Source organism: Trichosurus vulpecula, chromosome 2 (assembly GCF_011100635.1).
Source record: "Trichosurus vulpecula isolate mTriVul1 chromosome 2, mTriVul1.pri, whole genome shotgun sequence".
NCBI lineage: Eukaryota > Metazoa > Chordata > Mammalia > Diprotodontia > Phalangeridae > Trichosurus > Trichosurus vulpecula.
In genome coordinates this window covers 105,176,991-105,196,316 of record NC_050574.1, presented here as the reverse complement: position 1 = coordinate 105,196,316, position 19,326 = coordinate 105,176,991, and the positions used below count along the sequence as shown (strand labels likewise).

Here is a 19,326-nt window from a genome sequence, read left to right as displayed (position 1 = left end):
AAAGTGACAAAATATGTAAAGCACCCCCCACACCTTAAAGCCTTATGTAAATGTTAGCTATTACCATTATTATTAATAATTAGTTATGTGAACCTGGGCAAGCCACTTTCTTTTCTGAGACTCGGTTTCCTCATTTGTAAAAGGCAGTAGGGGTAACTAACTTCTAAGTCTCCTCTGAATGATATAATTTCATAAGTCCATGAGACTATCCTGAAAAAATGTGCGTATGCATTCAGAAGAGAAGAATAACACAAAGGGACAGAGAAGCCATGTGTTTCCATGTTTTATTTTTCACTTGAGAAAAAACAACATATAATATATATTACAACTCAATATTAACCCCACAGCTTTGGTTAGAAGCAGCTGGTATAAAGGCACTTAGAGGGGGAGGTGTGTACATTGGTTTTCAACATTTAACACAAACTACTGAGGACAGGGAAGGGGAAGGACTCACAGGCAGATAATTAATGTTTTGTTGCTGGTAACCATAAGCCATTTGGTGTGTGTTTCTGAAGAAATAAGTCAGAGAAGACCTTATTCCTGCTTGGAGGAAGGATATCTCTGAACAGCACTGTCAGCACTTCCAATGCCTATGGGACGATCAGCAGCTGTCTTGCATTTCCCTCACCTGTCTACAAAAGGCAAAGAACCAAAGGATTCTGACCCTGACCCTCTTCTAACTTGATGGACGGTTATGACCAGCAGGGGTTGAGATTTTGTAAAAGATTTCTCAAAACTTGTAAACACTGAGTTGGGGATTTTTGAAAAGGGTCAATCGGGTATTCTCTCTTGCAGGACAGAGGGGCAAATCTTTGTGCTTTAGAAAGCATGTATTTCCCTATCCTGGCATTCAACAGAAACAATAAATATCCAGTCACAGCTGATGGAGTGATGGAATCACCCTCAAGAGATTCCCACAAATCACCAGCCTAGGACTTGGAGCAGCTGGAGCAGCTGGAGACCTTGGAGGAAGGAAGATGTGGTTTTACGATGTCAGTTTCCACAGACTGCGTCAGGTCACTCTCACTGGCAAGTATGTGCTTCACCAAGCACCTGGAGGCTTCGTCGATGTTTATATTTTCCTAGAGGGGAAGAGCAAATGGACATTTGCTTAGAGAATATACAGAGATGACCGCAATGGGTCATAGCCCCAGAGTGATTGAGATGCTTACTTTAGGGGCTAATTTAAGAAGCCCTTTTCTCTAATCTCCTCGCCTCCCTCTTCATCCTATTCTGCTTTCACTCCCACTTTTCTCATTAAAAACATTCCAGATTTTAGTTTTTCAGTTCAACAAATACTCATGGGATACAAAGCACTGTGCTAGGTAATAGTGATGCAAAGTAAATACAACATAGAACCTTCTCTCTAGAGGGTTAACATCAAATAAAGAAGATGTAGCAAAATAAGAGTAAGCCAAGGGAGGTGTAAAGGGTGGTGAAAAGAGCTGAGACAATCACTTTCAGATGGGGTGGAGGTGGGGGTATCTGAGAGGGCTATAGAAAGGAGGTGGTACCTGAAACTAGACCTTGAAAAACAGGAACTATGTCAACAGACAGAGAGGTGATGGACTCTCAATGCAAAATGAGACATACATTTTGGACATGGCAAATGTGGGAATTTGTTTTGCTTGACCAAGCATATTTGTTATGAGGTTTTTCTTTTTTAATGGGGTGGGGGAAGTAAGAAAAAATGAATGTTTTCTGAAAAAATAATTTTAAAAAATGGAGATGATGAGGCATCTATTCCATATGGAGGGGATGGCATAAGCAACGTCTGCATTCAAGAAAGGGTCTAGTTTGGCGTAGCACTCTATCCACTGTGCTCCAAGTATTCTTCTGCAGAGAATAAGGCATCTTTTCAGATTCTCTAATTGCTCCTTCCATTGTCCCATAATAATAGCATCTCCCACATCAAAGGATTAAACCAAACTAAGACTGACTTTCTACGTGATATAAATCAACCTACCCCCACTCCCTTGGGCCCCAATTCATTCATCTGTAAAATGAAGGTGCAGTGCTAGGCTAAGGGTTCTTTTTGTGTCATGGACCCCTTGGACAGTTTGCTGAAGCCTAAGGATCCCTTCTCAGAATAATTCTTTTAGATGTATAAAATGAAATACCTATAATTATGAAGGAAACCAATTATTCTGAAATACAGTTATCAAGTATGAAAAAAATAAGTTCATAAAACCCAAGGTTAAGGATCCCAACATGAGATAATCCCAAAGTTCTAGTTCTAAAGTGTATGATCCTATGTGCAAGAAATTCTTTAAAATCAACCCATCATGAATTTATGTGAGTTAAGCAGACTTTTTCTTTCAAACACAAGAATTACAGAACATTTACAAATGGCATAAAGTTAAAGGAGAATGTAGACAGATCAGTGCAAATCCATTTTCATTCCCTATCAGAAAAGCCACTAAAATTTTTGTCCTATTAACTCTGAGTCAGTTGCATCATTGTCATTATTAAGATGCAAGCAGTATTTCGCATGGAACTAGATTCGGGTCTAAAAGGGCCCAGTTAAGTAACAAAAACAGGCATTTATTAGGCATTTTGTGGTTACAAAACATGGTCATATACACCATCTCATCTGAGTCTCCCAACAACCCAATAAAGAAGGAATGGCAGATATTTCTGGCCCATTTTTCATGAAGAACGACCCTGAGTCTCAGAAAAAAAGGAGTGATTCATAAAAGGCCACAGAGCTATTAAGTGTCAGAGACAAGACTTGAATCCAATTCTAAGGGTCTATGGATGATCATTCAGAAGTACAGTCCAAATCACTAGGTCTCTTCTGTGCAGACACACCGTCAGCCTAAATTGTGTAAAACAGCCCAGCTCCTTCACTGGTACTTTCAGTAACACTTATACCTATGAATAGATAGTACCACTATCAGAAGCAGCAAGATATCTGTGTATGAACTGCCTACACACACACACACACACACACACACACACACACACACACTGCAGTGACTGAACAGGAATATAGATTATTTATGTTCTTACGGTGTGAAGAGATACTGAGAATGCCTAATACTAGGTTGTCATCAATCTGTTCACTTGTTGTGTTATGGTTTAGTCCTTGCCTCTACTGAGAATGAGTTTTTAAGGGTTTAAAAACCACCCACAAACTGTCCTTAAAAACAGATGTGCTCAAAACCAATAAAGGGCAATGTGGCTTGGTATTTAGTTTTAAATCAAGATTGAACATGTTTTCAAATATGTTATTTTTATATGGCTCTGGATACAAGTTGCTGTGTAAAGAACAACAGATCTGGAGTCAAAGAACATGGGTTCAAACACCAGGTTCAAACACATATGATCTTTATGACCCTAGGCAAATCATTTACCTCTCTGGGCCTCAGTTTCCTTTTCAGTAAAATGGGTTTTAGAATGGTTGCATTAAATATCTAACTCACAGGGCTGTCATAAAGCTCAGCCGAGATAAGAGGCATAAAAAGATTTAAACATCAGCTATCATAGAATCATGGGGTGTTAGCAAGGAAACGACTTTGCAGAATATCTGTTCCAACCCCCTCATTTGCTAGCTTTGTGATCCTGGGCAAGTCACTTAACCTATCTGCCTCAGTTTCCTCAACTGTAAAATGAGGATCAAAATAGCACCAACCTTTCAAGGACACTGTGAGATCAAATGCTATATTTGTAAAGGGTTTAAAGTATAGTACCTGGCACACAGTAGGCACTTAATAAATTCACCCCTTGAAACTTTCTTCCTTCTTTCCTTAAACCCTTCTCTTTCCCTCCCTCCCTTCCTTCCTTCTTTCCCTCCTTCTCTCCTTCCTTCCCTCCCTCCCTCCTTCCTTCCCCTTTCCTTCCTTTCTTCCTTCACATCTCATGTTGCAGCATGTGCAGAAAATAAATCTGAAATGATTTGTCCAAAAGTCACAGCTGGGGCTTAGATTAGAACCTAGGTTTCCCATTTTCCAATCCATGGATTATTGTTTTAAGAAATGCTATTTGATGGTCTGAATCCAGGAAGTAGTGATTTTAATCTCTGCAGGGGTCCCTAACCTTTATTGGATGTGTGTCACAGACCCCTTTAGCATACTGATGAAGCCTATGGACTCTTCACAACGTTTTTAAATGCATAAAATAAAGCACAGAGGATTTTAAAGTAAACCAATTAAACTGAAATAGTTATCCATCCATCCATCCATCCATCCAACCACCTATTCATCCATCCATCCATCCATCCATCCACTCATCCACCCATCCATCCATCCATCCATCTGTCTGTCTATCTATTAGTTCAGGGATTGCAGGTTAAGAATCCCTGTTCTATCGAGGAGACCATAAACAATAGCTAATAATAGCTAACATTTACAAAGCACTTACTGTGTGCCAGGAACTATGCTAAATAATTTTACAATCATCATCTCACTTGATCCTCAAGGTGCCAATATTATTTATTCCCATTCTAAAGATGAGGAAATTGAAGCAAAAAAAGCTTAGGAAATTTGCCCAGGTTCACACAGCTTTTAAGTATCTAAGGCCAGATTTAAACTCTGGTCTTCCTAACTCCAGGCCTGGCGCTCTATCCACTGCACCACTTAGCAGCTCCAATACCAGATACTAAAAATTTATTAGTCTCTTAATGAGCTCACAAGCCCCTTCTAAGAGCAAGCAAAGTGGGACTTTTTACTGTTTTTTTTATTTTGGAGTGCTTCTCAGCACTAAGGCAATCCAGTGCCTTTGACTGAGTCTTTGAATCAAGCATCTTTGATGACCTGCTTAAGTCACGAGAAAGCCTAAGTCACATGAGTTTGAGTCCCATGGTTGCGATGCCCTCTGACCCTGAAGAAGCATGTATATATACTCAGAGGTTAGCATTTTGCTGTGGGGCTCACTCACTGGAAGAGTGTCATGTGATTTGACCAGACGAGACTCTGGGTAGCCACTGGAGCCTCCCTTCTTTGAAAAACCCAGATGTTGGTGCTTCTCTCTCTGGTAACTATGTATGTATTGCTATGGTCAGACAGAAGCCTGTAGTTTGATTTGTTTATATTTTCTCTGAAGTTCAGGGTGCTGACTTTCTCCCCTGAAATAAGTGAATGTTACATGTATGTTTAATTAAAGTAAGACTGCAAAACCCTTAAAGGTGCTTTCCTTAGAAAAGCAGATCAATGAACCTGTGCTAGCAGCCCTCCTGTGTGCTGGTGTTATTGGCCTTACGCAGCCACAGTAGCAGCAAACAGCATTGTTGTTACACCCCTTCAATCTATTCCAATTATACTCTGATATCCCCAATGAGGGATCATCTCAACTCTGCTTGAATACTTCTAGAGATGAGGAACTCATTCCTTCCCAAGGCAGCCTATTCCACATAGGGGTAGTCCTGATTGTTAAGAAAGCGCTTCCTGAATGGACCCAAAGTTTGCCTCTCTGTGACTTCTCCTCATGGCTCCCAGCTCTGCCTTTTGGGCCCAGACCAATCCCTTTTCAACACAACAATCTTCAAAAGACTTGAAGACAATTCCTTCAACTCTGCCTCATACAACAAGATTTATGGTTGTCTCCCCGTTTGGGGCACACACCTCTGGTCAGTTTCCAGCTTTCCAGTTTCCTGCCTAAAATGGGCCTAGAACTGAATATAATCTTGGGCAGTTCTGAGTACTACGTTTCTATTACTGGAGTCTGAGATCACGCTGTACTTTCTAGCTAGCCATGACACTTGCTAAAACCTACTGAATTTGTAATATACTGCCCCCTCCCCCTTTCCCAGGTTTTTTTTTTACATGAAATAGCCAAGCTCCCTTATCTGGTACTTGTGAAGTTGATTCTTTGAAACCAAGTGCCAAGTTAAGCTATTTGGGCCTTCAAGCTATTTTGCCAAATGAAAACAAAATAAAAATCCTCCCTGGCACTCATTCAATATTTATATTTCATGCTCCTTTAGTACTATGATGCAAGAAAAGCCTGGGACAAAATATTTACACTCACAGTTAAAAGCTGATATGAGTCCATCTTTCCTTTCTTCTTCGAATAAATCAGATGTAAATAAAACACAAGTCTTCTGCATGGCTAAGGCTCTAAATTCCTCAGCCCCATAACAAGAGTTTTCAGAGCCCTGTGAAATTTAATTAGCACGAGCACTAAGAAAATAGCCCCAGTTATGGTTCTGCGGTGAGTGAAGAATCTTTTCAAATTGCCACCACAAGTATTCTTTCTCAGAAAAGTGATCTTCCTAAAGTGCAGGTCTGACCATGACACTCCCTCCCTACCCTGCTCAATAAACTGCAATGGCACCCTATTACCCTCAGAATCAAATATGAAATCCTCTGTTTGGGCCCCTTACTACCTTTTGGGTCCTCTTACATCTTACTCCCCTCCATATACTCAGCAATCCAGTGGCAATGGCTTCCTTGCAATTCCTTGTCTAAAACATTTCATTTCCTGCCTATGTGCCTTTCCTCTGGCTGTCCCCCATGCCTGGATTTCTCTCCCTCCAGCTATCCTGGATTCTCTAACCATCTCCGGGGCCCAGATAAAATCCTGTCTTCTGTGTAAAGCTTTTCATGATCCACTTAGTACTTAAAGCTAGGTCTTCCATCTAAGGTGATCTCCAATTTATCCTGAACATAGAATCTTGTTTCTACACAGCTATTTGCATGTTGTGTCCCACATAAGACAATGAGCTCCTAGAGAATAAGGGCCTGTTGTTTTGCCTTTTTATCTCCAGATTTAGCTCTGTGACTGGACCATAGTAGGTGATTAATAAATGCTGGCTGAACTTGCTGACTCATCCCTCTGGGTTGCACTGGTAGCTCCCACATCCAGGGCGATCTCCAATGGTCTTGATCTAAACCTTGCCACTGGACCCAAATGGCTTCAGAGGAGAAAGTGAGGCTGGTGGCTTTGCACAGCCCTGCCTCACTTAAATGCAATGGACAAATAACAACAATCCACAACAAAGGGTTAAAACAAAGTAAACCAGTTCTGTGGTGTGGTGGGCAGAGTGATGGGCTTGGATTCAGGAAAATTGGGGTTGAAATCCCACCTCTAGTCAGTTACTAGCTGTGTGACCATGGACAAGTCATTTAAATTCTCTGTGTCTTAGTTTCCTCGTTTATAAAATGAAGGTGTTGGACTCAACAACCTCTAGACCAATAACCTCAAGTTCCCTTTAAGCTTTAAATCCAAGATCACTTGGAAAAGCTATTTTTTTCAATTAATGGATGTTTCAGGTAGTTTCACCTACATAGACAGAGAGAAGTGAAAAATGAAGACAATTACCTATGATGAACATATATCATTCTCCAATATGTTATTGAAGAATGTAGCAACAAAAAGGATTTGACTCATTTGAATGACTCCCCCACCCAAGTCCTCCTCTGATATCCCACCCGGGCCTGGAGATGACCCTGGGTTCCTGAGAGCTAGGCCAGCAAGCTCCTGAAGGTTATATGAAGAAGAAAGACTTTTATTATGAGCCTAGTGGAAGGCTACACATTTCTACTTTTTGAAGATCAGCCTGGCAACATCTGGAGCGATTCATTACCAGGTTGGGGTCAGGCAGATAGACAGACTACTGCAAAGATATGAAGAAGCTCAGAGTCCGAATCCTGCCTTAGATACTTACTGGCTATGTGATCTTCAGCGAGTTACAATCACAGGAGCATAGGAAGGGAGCTTGGAGGAAATCCAGTCTAACTCCTCATTTTATAAGGCAGGAAACTGGAGCACAGAAAGGCCAAGTGATTTGCCCAGGAACTAGTAAGTATCTGATGCAGGATCTGGGACCCGCTTCATTTCCTAAGGCATTAAGAGCAGTCGAGCTAGTGTTACCTTTAGAGGAGGCAGGCCAAGGTCTCTTCCTGGGGTGGAGAGGGGATAGACAAGTGAGGAGCTTAGGATTTTTCCTAAGGGGGTGACAGGCTCAGGGCCCTTTACACAAGAGTTCTGTGACATATATATATATATATATATATATATATATATATATATATATATATATATATATATATGTTCACAAGTACTCCATAAATTCTATTTCGATTGGTTTGGTCCACATCCAGGATGGAAGAAGAGGGGACCAAGGATATTCCATGTTAGGTTTGAGGGACCAGGAGTATTAATGGGAGATGGTGGCCGCCCAAGGAGCTAAGGGTCCCAGAGCCATCCCTACTATTTGGGTGACTATAAACAAATCCTTCCCCTCTCTGGACCTGTTTTATCCTCCATCAAAGGAGTATAAGTGAATAACTCTAAGACACCACGTTCCTATGATCCCTTATGAGTCAGTGATTGGCTCAGGTCTTTACTTTAGAGTCAGGGACCCTAATGTTATCCCTAGAAGATGAGAGGCCAGGATGACCACTAAGAAGTAGTGAAGAATCAGGAACGAATCCAAGGTTGGAGTGGGGCATAATTTAAGTCATGAAGCAGGGCCTACTATGTGCCAGGCACTGTACTATGAACTGAGAACAGAAAAACAAAACAAATAATTACAGAAAGGAAACAGTCCCTGCTTTCAAGGAGCTCATGGAGAAGATGACTATGTACAGACAAGACATATTAAAGGACATAACCAACGGGAGGGATCAGGAAAGGCTTCTTACAGAATGCAGGATTTTAGCCCCAGACCATCCCTAGCGATAACATACTCATTGGTGGCTTCTCCCTCAATCCAGACCTCTGGACAGAATAAAACAAAGCAGTGGACTGGAAAACAGAAGGAGTGAGTTCAAGTTCTGACACGGACAACTCGGAGAACCTCTCAAAGCTGATACCTCCTCATCTTTAAAATGGGGACACAAATATTTACACTACCAATCACACAGGGATACTCTGAGATTCGAATAAAATGCTATGTGGAATAATGATAATAGCACATTTATGTAGTGCTTCCAGATACTTTATGTAGGTTATCTCATTTGATCTTCACATCCTAGGAGGCACGTATTTATTATTATTCTGAATTTCCAGATGAAGAAACTGAAACAGGTTAAGTGATCTTCCCAGGGTCACTCAGCTAGTGTCTGAGGCAGGACTTGAACTCGGTCTTCCTGACTTCAATTTCAACATTCACATCCTTGTTCCACATAAAAGTGAAAATCATCATGTGATCACTGAAGTATCATGGTGTAAAGCGTAGGGCCTCTGAACTTAGGTTCAGTAAGATCTGGGTTCAAATCCTAGCTAACAAACTGGCTAGCTATGTGACTATGGACAAGTTGCTTAAATTAATTCTCTGTGCCTCATTTTCCTCATCTGCAGTGGGCTCTGGGTACTAAGGTCCCTTCCAGGTCAATCAACATCTACGATCCTATGAACTATAGATTTATGGGACATCTGTGATCCTATAAATTTTCCTCACCTGTGTAAAGATGTTAGTGATGTTTAGATGACCTACTTTCAAAGCACCACTGTGAAGAAGACACTGAAAACTACAGCAGCAGGAGCTGTTTACTGATTCCAAAGGTTGATTCTCCAGGCTCCATTGGTGCTACTTTCACCAACTCCCTCCCAAATGTATTTGACCAAGCCTGTATTTATGCACCAAGAATAAGAAAATTGGGGTGTTCACATCTTAGTTCTCAACCTAATGAAGTATTTTCTTGGCAATCATTAGCGTATCAAATATTTTTACAACATGTGCAATAAACACAAACACAATTTATCACTTAAGCAGGCTTAACAGGTTTATTTTGATGTGTTAGCAGACCCTGATGAAAAGAGGAAGTCATCAGTTAAATAAATATACACCATTAGATGGGGCATGCAAATTTCAACATGGCATAATCAAGAAGTTACATTTATTTATGGACATCAGCTATGAAGTAGTTTACAATTCACTTCTGTTGTGAGTTCACTGTTTTCACTATTACTATTTATAAAACCATCCACGCCTAATGGTGTCACTGTGTCTCAGATGGTGAGTAAGCTCCCAGGACTGGAACTGGTCCCAGGTGGTTCTCTTTGTTAGCTCCCAACAGTGGACTCTGGGGGCTCAGATGCTTGCTAAAGCTTCCAAGTGGTGACTATACTTGGAGGCAGATGAATAACCAAAGATGAAATTATACAATAATGGACTGTGAGAGCTGGAAGAGGCCTCAGACATCTTCTACTTCAAAATCACCATTTTATGTGGAAGGAAAAATACAGATGTGTAGCTTCAAGATAAAATATTAACTGAAGTAGTAGAAAAAGTGTTAGATTTAGGGTCAAAGGACTAGGGTCTAAATATGAGTTCTACTACTTACTTGCTGTGTGGCCTCAAGAAACTTACTCCACTATTTACCAAATACTCAACTGTTGGTTATGTGGATGGGGATCACCTATGTCACTTAGACCTCTATGACCCTGGGCAAGTCACTTATGTTGGCTCTCTAGTCCTCAGTTCCCTTAACTCTAAAATGAAGGGCTGGACTAGAAGACCTTAAGTATTCTTTAGGTTTAAATCTTTCATCATAGTCTCCTGACAGTCCTAATATCCATTCCTCCCAATTGATTAGGCCAAGCAATAGTTAGATAATTTATGTGTGTGTATGTGTGTACACACACATACATATATCTGTGTATATATATGCACATATATACATACAAACATATATAAATATATACAGTTAGATAAAAGGAAGAATATTCTGTTACCAAGGTCTTTTAGACAGTGGGGTGGGGTCAGTTATCAGTGAAGATGGCAAAAGACTCTCCCACTAAAGAGAATGAAGAGCCTGCCAAGCTAACAAATAGGTTGATAAATTAGGCCAAACTCATTAGGTTAGCTCCTATTCTAGTGTTTTCAAAATATAGCATAATATTTTATAAGCAGAAAAGATCTTAAAGATTACTTTGTCCAATCCCTTCACTTTACATAGGAGGGAGCCAAAGCTGAGAATGGTATAATAAATTTTTAAAGCTCATGTGTTTTAACAAACAACAGACTCCAAGGCTGGTACTGGACTAAAATCCATAGCTCTATACTATCAAGGCAACGAGGTGGCATGATGGTTAGAGCACCAGTCTTGGAGTCAGGAAGACATGAGTTTAGATGCAGCCTGAGACGCTTACTAGCCTTGTGACTCTGGGCAAGTCACTTATCCCTGTTTGCCTCAGTTTCCTCATCTGTAAATGAGCTGGAGAAGGAAATGGCAAACTACTCCAGGATCTTTGCCATGAAAACCTCAAATGGAGTCACAAAGAGTCAGACATGACTGAAATGACTCAACAACAACATTCTATCAGCATCTTGATATGTTCCTATTAAAGTTTCTCTCTGTGGTAACTTACAGGACCTCTTCTTTTATACATATATCTGTTGAGATGCACTTAGAACTCCAACAGGATTATGTTTGCTCACCAAAGAATGGATACGTAGCCCTAAGAATCACGTGCCAGTCTGTCGACTGGCACCCTGAAAATCTGGGGGTGACTTAATGACACAGATGGAAAACATGTCCATTTGGAATCTCAAGGAGAAAGGACAAGCTCCCATAATTTTGAGAATGGCTCCTTGGGGCTGGAGCAAAGACCCTCCAACCAACTTCCCTGACTGTACAATTTTAGATTTTTTATCCATATGTAACAAGTCACTTTTAAACTACAGCAGACTTAACCAGATACATTTAATATAGAATTTACTATCCGTTCGTTGATAATATGGACCCCAATCTTCTCCATGCAAAGATGACCTCCATGGTCAGGATACTTTGAGAAGAACAATGGGACAGCACAGATAAGTCTAAGGTGAACTATTTTGAGCTGCAGAAGGGATGTATCTATCACGAAACCCACATGGTGCCATATTGAGATTGTAATGTCTACAATAGGTGATGAGAGGCTAACAGCTTAAGACACATCAATCTTTTTCTTGAGAAGAGAAAGAGACCAACTTGAATTGCTCTGGAGCACTGCTTCTAAGCAGACTCCTTCCTCAGGATGACCTATTTTTAATGTAATTTTATTTATTCATTCATTCAAAACAGGTACATTAAATGCCAACCATGCACGGAGTGCTAAGTACACAAAGGTCCACAGACTCGGCTGTCAAGAAGCACATACTATAATAGAACGAAGATGTGCACAGATAGCAGTGATAAAAGGAAGATTGGGGCGATAAGCCTCTGTGTACATAGCTAGGCTGGTCTATCTCTAGAACTAAAAACTCCATCTTTTCTATTTCCGCAGAAGTTGCTTCCTGGTAACTGCTGGGGCTGGGCACTTAGACGAGCAACTGGGACTCTGGCCAGACCCTGCGGGAAATCTAAGCTATGCTTGTACTACACTCAGTCCTAGCATTCTCCAGCCAGGGCAGCACAGACCTTGTGCAAGTTGTAATGAGGTACTTGAGAGACAAAGGAAGCTCTCATAGGCTAGAGTTTTCCTAGTCTATCCTCCTTGGTATTAGTTACAGTGAGTGCCACTGGCTACCATGCCACAAGAGGACCAGTATGAAATGGCTGTATTTCCCTGGAAGTCTTGGGACATCTACATTCCGGGCACAGAGGATGGACATGGGCAATGATGAAGCATCCTGCAGATCTGGCCTCTGACCCTTTGTGACCAATCCCTTATCAACAAGGAAGACTTCCCAGAGGTGACATTGTCCTTGCCAGAGCTTATGCTTCACTGGGATAACCTTTGAGACCCCAGTGTCATTCCCACTCCATGAAGCATAGGAGGAAGACTTCTATGGAGCATCCCCTCCCCTGCATTTTATAGAAAGCTGGATACCACATCTGATTGAGATGGTGTACGTATCTATTTGCTGGATTTCTAGAGCATCTTTCCTTTGGTATTATGGGAAAGCACAGGACTGAAGTAGACTAGTCCTTCAAATACCAGTCAGTTCCTGTTTTATGCCATTTAGATGTTTTATTATAGCTGTTTACATTTCTAACATGCTTCACAAAGCATTTTACTTTGGCCTCTGGAAATCCCTAGAGTAAAATCCAGCCATTTCCCCCAGCCCCAGGATGATTCTTCAAGGTGTTCACTGGAGCCCACAAAGCCTTAGAGGCAGCATGGGATTTTCACCATTTGCCACAGAGTCATAAAGTGGATCCAATTTGCTGTGAGAAAACCTATGGGAATTCTTCCAAGTCCTCATACTTGTAGGTCGGCCTGTTGTGCCTCTCACAGTAGACTAGATAAACCACAGCCTCGTATATCACCTATCATACCTAATGTCCAACATAAATGATGCAAGGTGCAGAAAGGTACAATTTTATAAATACTGGAATTCATTTTAATTAATTTCAAGAAGTTTTTATCAGATACTTACTACATCAAGGCATCATGCTGCATTCTAGCAATGCAAAGACAAAAATAACACTGTCCTTGGGACGAGCGTGGGGGACAAAACACAAACCAAGGCAAGTAAATAAAAAGTGCATACGAAGTTGGTACAAAATCATTTGAAGAGAAAGACAGCATTCACATACAATGTGGCATCTGTTGTGACTGCTGAAGGGATCTAGGGATTGTAAAAGATGATGGTGAGGAGGGGATTCGTTTTAGGCCTGTGTTAGGGTTATAGAGTTAGGCGATCTAGTGGTATTATGTATGGAGAACATCATGGAGGCCATTTTACAAATGAGAAAGCTAGGCCCACAGTAAACATCCCAACCGGGAATCAAACTCAGGTTTGTATCTGTGAGTCCACTGTGCTTTTTCACTCCACCTCAAAAGGGTGGCCATGGTGATCAAATGCCATACCGCATTTATAAATGTGTTATCATTCTATATCCTTGTACTCACAACCCAGGAGGTATCCTCAGGGTTAATATATTAAGACTATACAAGAAGAAATCATGAAATGAAAAACTGAGACAATAAGAAGCCAATGAAATTAACTCTTCTTACACCCAACCTAGACTGATACCTGTCACGTGTCCATATTAAGCATGGGGAGGGGGACACAATACAATAATTATTGAAGATTCTGTTCCTAATTCAAATGACTATGTGTCAAAAAGTCATGATATGAACAAAAACATAATAAATTAAATATTATAATAAATATATATTATATAAATTTATAATAAATTAAAATTGAAAAATTATATGTCAGTGTAATAGAAAGTTATATATGTATAGCATTTACAAGCCTTAAAGGTAGTTATTATTATTAGCTATTATAATACATGGCAATTAAACATTCAGTTAACGAGGACTTTACTTTCTTTGAATGTGGGAGGGCTTTCTATTGATGACTTGGATAGCTCAGAAAACCTAAAAAAGCTAGATAATTTTTTTTGTAGAAGCAGACTAGTCACTCCTGGCCACAAATTGCCAAAGCAACTTCTTTTAGTGGCAAAAGTCCTGAATTTTGAAGATGGGAACCCAGGTTATTCTCATCCCAGATTTGCTACTTAAAAAGCTGTCTGACTTTGGCCAAGACACTAAATGATAGGAATGTGTGATTATGACTATGACTCACATTTATATAATACTTGTAAGTTTACAAAGCATCATCCTACAAGAAGTCTGTGAAACAGGTGATGCCAGTACGATTCCTTTTTATAGGTGAAGAGACTGAAGTTCACAGAGATTGGTTTGTGATTATTTAGGAAGGGAAGCCATGAGCACAAAGCACTAGCATTGCTTCATCAACTGCGGGTTATGCAAGATTGGACTGATCTTTCTTTTTGATGGGGTTGCTAGACTGGTAAATCAAGGGGATGTTCTAGATATGTTGTTATTGAGTCATTTCAGTCACATCCAACTCTTCGTGACTATCTTTGAGGTTATCTTGGCAAAGACCCTGGAGTGGTTCACCATTTCCTTCTCCAGCTCATTTTACAGATGAGGAAACTGAGGCAACCAGGGTTAAGTGACTTGCCCAGGGTGTGTTGGTAAGCAAAATAGGCTCTTAGCACTTAGTTGGCTTTTGTTTCCTTTGAGTAATTCAGTATATTTCATTGAGCCTTACTAGGTGCTAAGCCCCAGGCCCAAACCCCTATTGGGTGTAAAACCTATGTGGGTGTGGATTAGTAAGTAAGGTGGGGCCCAAGGTGGGGCTAACTCCAGGGAAGGCCTAGTTTACACATGAGTTTGAATGATAAATTTGGGACATCAGAGGCTCTTAGACCACGTGAGTTTAAGTCGCCTCTTTGTGAAGATTTTAGGTCACAGGGGTGAGCCGCATGTGTGACTCACCCCTGACCCTGAAAAAGATATAAAACCAGGGGTTGGCTTTCTTTCTTTGGAGCTCTTACCCACAGCAGTGGTGGCGCAAGTGACTCTGGGCCAGCCCTTGTTCTGAGCTCCCGGGCTGAACCTAGATGTTGGTAACTATGGTCTCTCTGTTGATGTTTGTAATTTGCTTGTAATTTGCTCTGAAGTTCAGGGTGCTGGTCTTTTCCCCTGAACTAAGTGAATGATATTTGTATGCTGAACTAAAGTAAGCTTGTCCACCCCTTAACATAGCTTTCCTTAGTTAAGCAGATCAAAAGAACCTGTGCTTTTGCAGCGTGCTGGTAGCGTTCTTGTTGTTGGGGTTGTGTTGGTCTTTCACCCCCACAACAGCTGCTAGCCAGATTGTTGAAACACAGGGTCACACAGCTAGTATGTGTCTGAGGCCAGGTTTGAACTCAGGTCTTCCTGACTCCAGGCCCAACGTTCTATCCTCTGCATCATCCCCTTGCTGGGCCCTTGCTCTAGATACAACACATATACCCGGAACGTTAAATAAAATCCCTATGCTACTCGTATGGACAAGATGGAAGGAAGGAAGAAAGTATTTATTAGGCACTAACTTTGTGTCAGGTACTTTACAAATATCTCATCTGATCCTCACAACAACCCTGAGTGGTAGGTGCTATTATCCCTGTTTTACAGTTGAGGAAAGTAAAGCAGACAGTGGTCGAGTGGCTTGCCCAGGATCACAGAGCTATTAGGTGTCTAAGGCAGGATTTGCAGTCAGGGTTTCCTGACACAAGGCCAAGAGCTCTATCCACTGTGCTACCACACTTCCGTACAGGGTGGTTTGTAAATGCTAACGTCCCATTAATCCTTCCCCACTTCCTCTGGTTGTTTCTGCCCCATAGGGCTGTGCCTCTGCCTATGTCTTCAGAGCCCTTGAGCCCTGTGAAGAAGGGAACCCAGAAGGAACAGATTCCCTTCTTTTTCATCCAAAACTGCTCTGCCGTCTAGTGAAGTATTGATTTCTTAGCAGAGCACACCAGGGAGAAAATCAATATTCCATTAGACATAGTTGAGGAGAAGCCCTGGTAATGCATCAGCAGCCTGTCCACTGTCCTAATGTTAGGTCAGAATCCAGAAATTGAGTTAGATTGAAGAGTTCAAGGATATTTGGGAATAATTACATTATCTGTACAGTCATGTATCTGGAAAGCAACTGATTAAAAAAACCAAGAAGCTGTGAATCCCTTTCATTGAATTAAATCATAATAATTTATACTTACATAAAAGGAGCTCTGGAACTCACAAAATATATTCCTCCCAACAGTCTGTGTGGTTGGTAGCAACATAAATAACATTACCATCTTACGGGTATGGAAACGGATGCCCAGAGAGGTGAACAAATGAAAAATATGCCCACAGCAACACAACTACAAAAGAAAGCTATGTCTATATGTCTACGTCTATGCAAAAAATGAATCTGATAAACTGGATGCATGATTTGAATTACTACATATTTCCAAGGTTCCAGAACCAATGATCATAATTTGCGTAGAATTATATATAACTTCATACATAACTTCAAGTAGTGTGAAACTCAAATAACAAGACAACTTCACCGGATTCCTTGTTCACACTGACTGGGACCTAGCTGAGCTGAGATTCTAGGGGGATCTTATGACTACAACGCTACATATCTGTAACAAAGCAGGACCATACAGTAAAAATGAATTTGGATGTCAAAGCATTCTCAAAGGAAAGACATGATCAGGTGGAGACTTTGACAACCCCTTGAAACACTGAGCTCCTTCAGAGGCAACATGATCTAGTGAAGGAAGAAACTCTGGACCCAGAGCCAGGAAACCAACTTCTTTGCTATACGTTACCTCTGTAGACTTGGACAAATTACATCTGTGTGACTCGTCCTTATCTCCAAAATGGGGGCAGAGACCTAACTTAGAGAAGGTACAAGGAAAACACTTTGTAATCTTTTAGGTAGGCTTGCCTCATAATGGTTGCCATTATTATATTCTGAATCCAGATCCAATGCTCTTTCCACAATTCTAATGTGCCACTCATAAGCCCAGGGATTGTGGGGATCCTTCTGTAATATAGATGCAGCAACCTCCAAACAGAAAAGAAAAAATCATAAAAAGACGGAGGTTAGTCCACCATGTGACTGAGCCATATATGATCCCATTACCTTCCCAATGACTCCTCTCCCCTCTCTCTCTCACGTATCTTTAATCTCTCACTCCACATGTGGGTTTCTTCCCAGAGCCCTACAAACGTATTTAGGTTCACAGAATATTGAAAGAAAAAGACAAAAACTTTCCCCTGACCCTGACACCCCCTTACACTATTGTCTCATATATCTCAACCTCTTAATGGCTAAATTCCTAGAGAGTGTCATCTTTTTTACTTCCTATATGTGCTCACCACTCATTCCTCTGCCCCTTGTAATCTGGCTTCTGATCCATCACTCTATTGAAACTTCTTTCGCAAAGGTTACCTGTTAATAGCTAAATCCAATGGTTTTCTCTCAAATCAAAAAGCAGTTAAGTTCCTACTGTGTGTCAAACACTGATCTATTAAGTTCCTACTGTGTGCCAGGCATTATGCTAAGCAATAAAGATACAAAGGCAAAAAATAATCCCTGCCCTCAAGGAGAGTACAATCTAAGGAGAGAGACAACAGGCAAACAGCTAAACATACACAAGACATGTACAGGATAAATTGGAGGAGGCCAGTGTCACTGGGTTGCAGAGTATGTTGCGAGGAGTAAGGTGTAAGAAGATTAGAAAGGCAGAAAGGGTCCAGGTTAGAAAGGCCTTGGAATGCCCGGCTCTCAGTCCTCTCAATGACTTCTCTGCAGCCGATGATTCTGCTAATACCTTCCTTTGAATACTCTCTCTTCCCCCTGCATTTCTCTCTTGGTTCTATACTCTTACCTTCTCTTAATCCTTTGCTGGCTCATCTTCTACTTACCTTCAGTTTCCTCATCTGAAAAATGAGTAAGTCCCCTTTCTAAGTCTAAATCTATTGTCCTAATGCCTCTCTGAGTAAAAATGGCCTTGCTTCCCTTGAGTTTCCCTAGGACACTTGTTCCAGATCTTTCCCTTGGCCTTTTTACATTCTGTATTGTATAATATTTATCTGGGCACATAACTCCTTTTGTAGATTATAAGCTTCTGAGCACAGGGACTATATTGTTCTTATCATTATAGCCAACAAAATCTTGCATAGAAAATACATTTAATAAATGTCTGTTGAATTGAATATAATTATTTTGTTTTCTTTTTATTATGGCCCAACTATGTTACTTCCCTACTCAATAAACTTCAGTGGCTCCCTATTACTTCTAGAGGGCCAGAGTACATTGTGAGTTCCTTTATAAGCCTCAGTAAGCTTATATAGCCCCATGTAAGCCTATAAGTAAAGAAAAATAGTGCAATAGAGGAAAGGGAGTATTATACAAGCACCATAAACTATGACCCTAGAATCCAAGGGCTCATGGTAGACTCTAGAAGGACAAAAATTACATGCAAACTATAGCTACTGCTGGTAATTAGGCTGACCTCCTAAGATAAGTGAAGACAAAACATGGATCATAATAACTGGAGGAAAATAAGTATGAGAAGCAGTCATTCTCTCAGTTTGGCCATAAGACTCAAAGTAATACTAGAGGCGTCTGAAATCTAATTCTGCTGTGAGACCTGTCATGGCTCCCATGGGGTTGAGGTAGTTCAGGGCACCAAACAAGGTGTGTATTTCTGTGTAGTTGTGTATTTCTGGGAGAGCAGGGTCTGGAGAACAAACCTGGCCTCATTCTTCTTGGCCTTCTTGGCACAGCTTAGCTGCCAACAAGTACTTATTAAGCAAAAGGAAGACGAAAACAGCTCCTGCCCTCAAGGAGTTTACAATTTAACTGAGGAGATGACAGGTAAGCAAATGGGTAGAAACCACATTTATACAGTAAAAACTGGTGATAATCTCAGAGAGAAGGTACTAGTATAAAGGGGGACTGGGAAAGACTTCCCACAGAATGGGGGATTTTAGCTGAGACTTGAAGGAAACCAGAGAAGACTAAAGATTATAAATTCAGACAAAATCCAGGAAGGGAAGAGTGGTCACTCAGCCCTGGCTAAGCTACATACCTTAAGAAACCTTGAAAAGAGCATACCCTGCCTCAAAACAGAGAAGGCTAGTATCCAA

General features: G+C 40.8%; 1 protein-coding gene across 1 annotated transcript in view; it reads right to left on the bottom strand.

Annotated features, from left to right (window-relative positions):
- Positions 1-343: 343 nt before the first annotated feature.
- RAB38 (RAB38, member RAS oncogene family) overlaps positions 344-19,326 on the bottom strand; it is a 50,130-nt gene continuing 31,147 nt past the window's right edge. Inside the window, exon 3 of the mRNA XM_036746145.1 lies at positions 344-1,082. Within this exon, the coding sequence (XP_036602040.1) occupies positions 930-1,082 (153 nt within the window). The 3' untranslated portion in view covers positions 344-929. The remainder of the gene's footprint in view (positions 1,083-19,326) is intronic.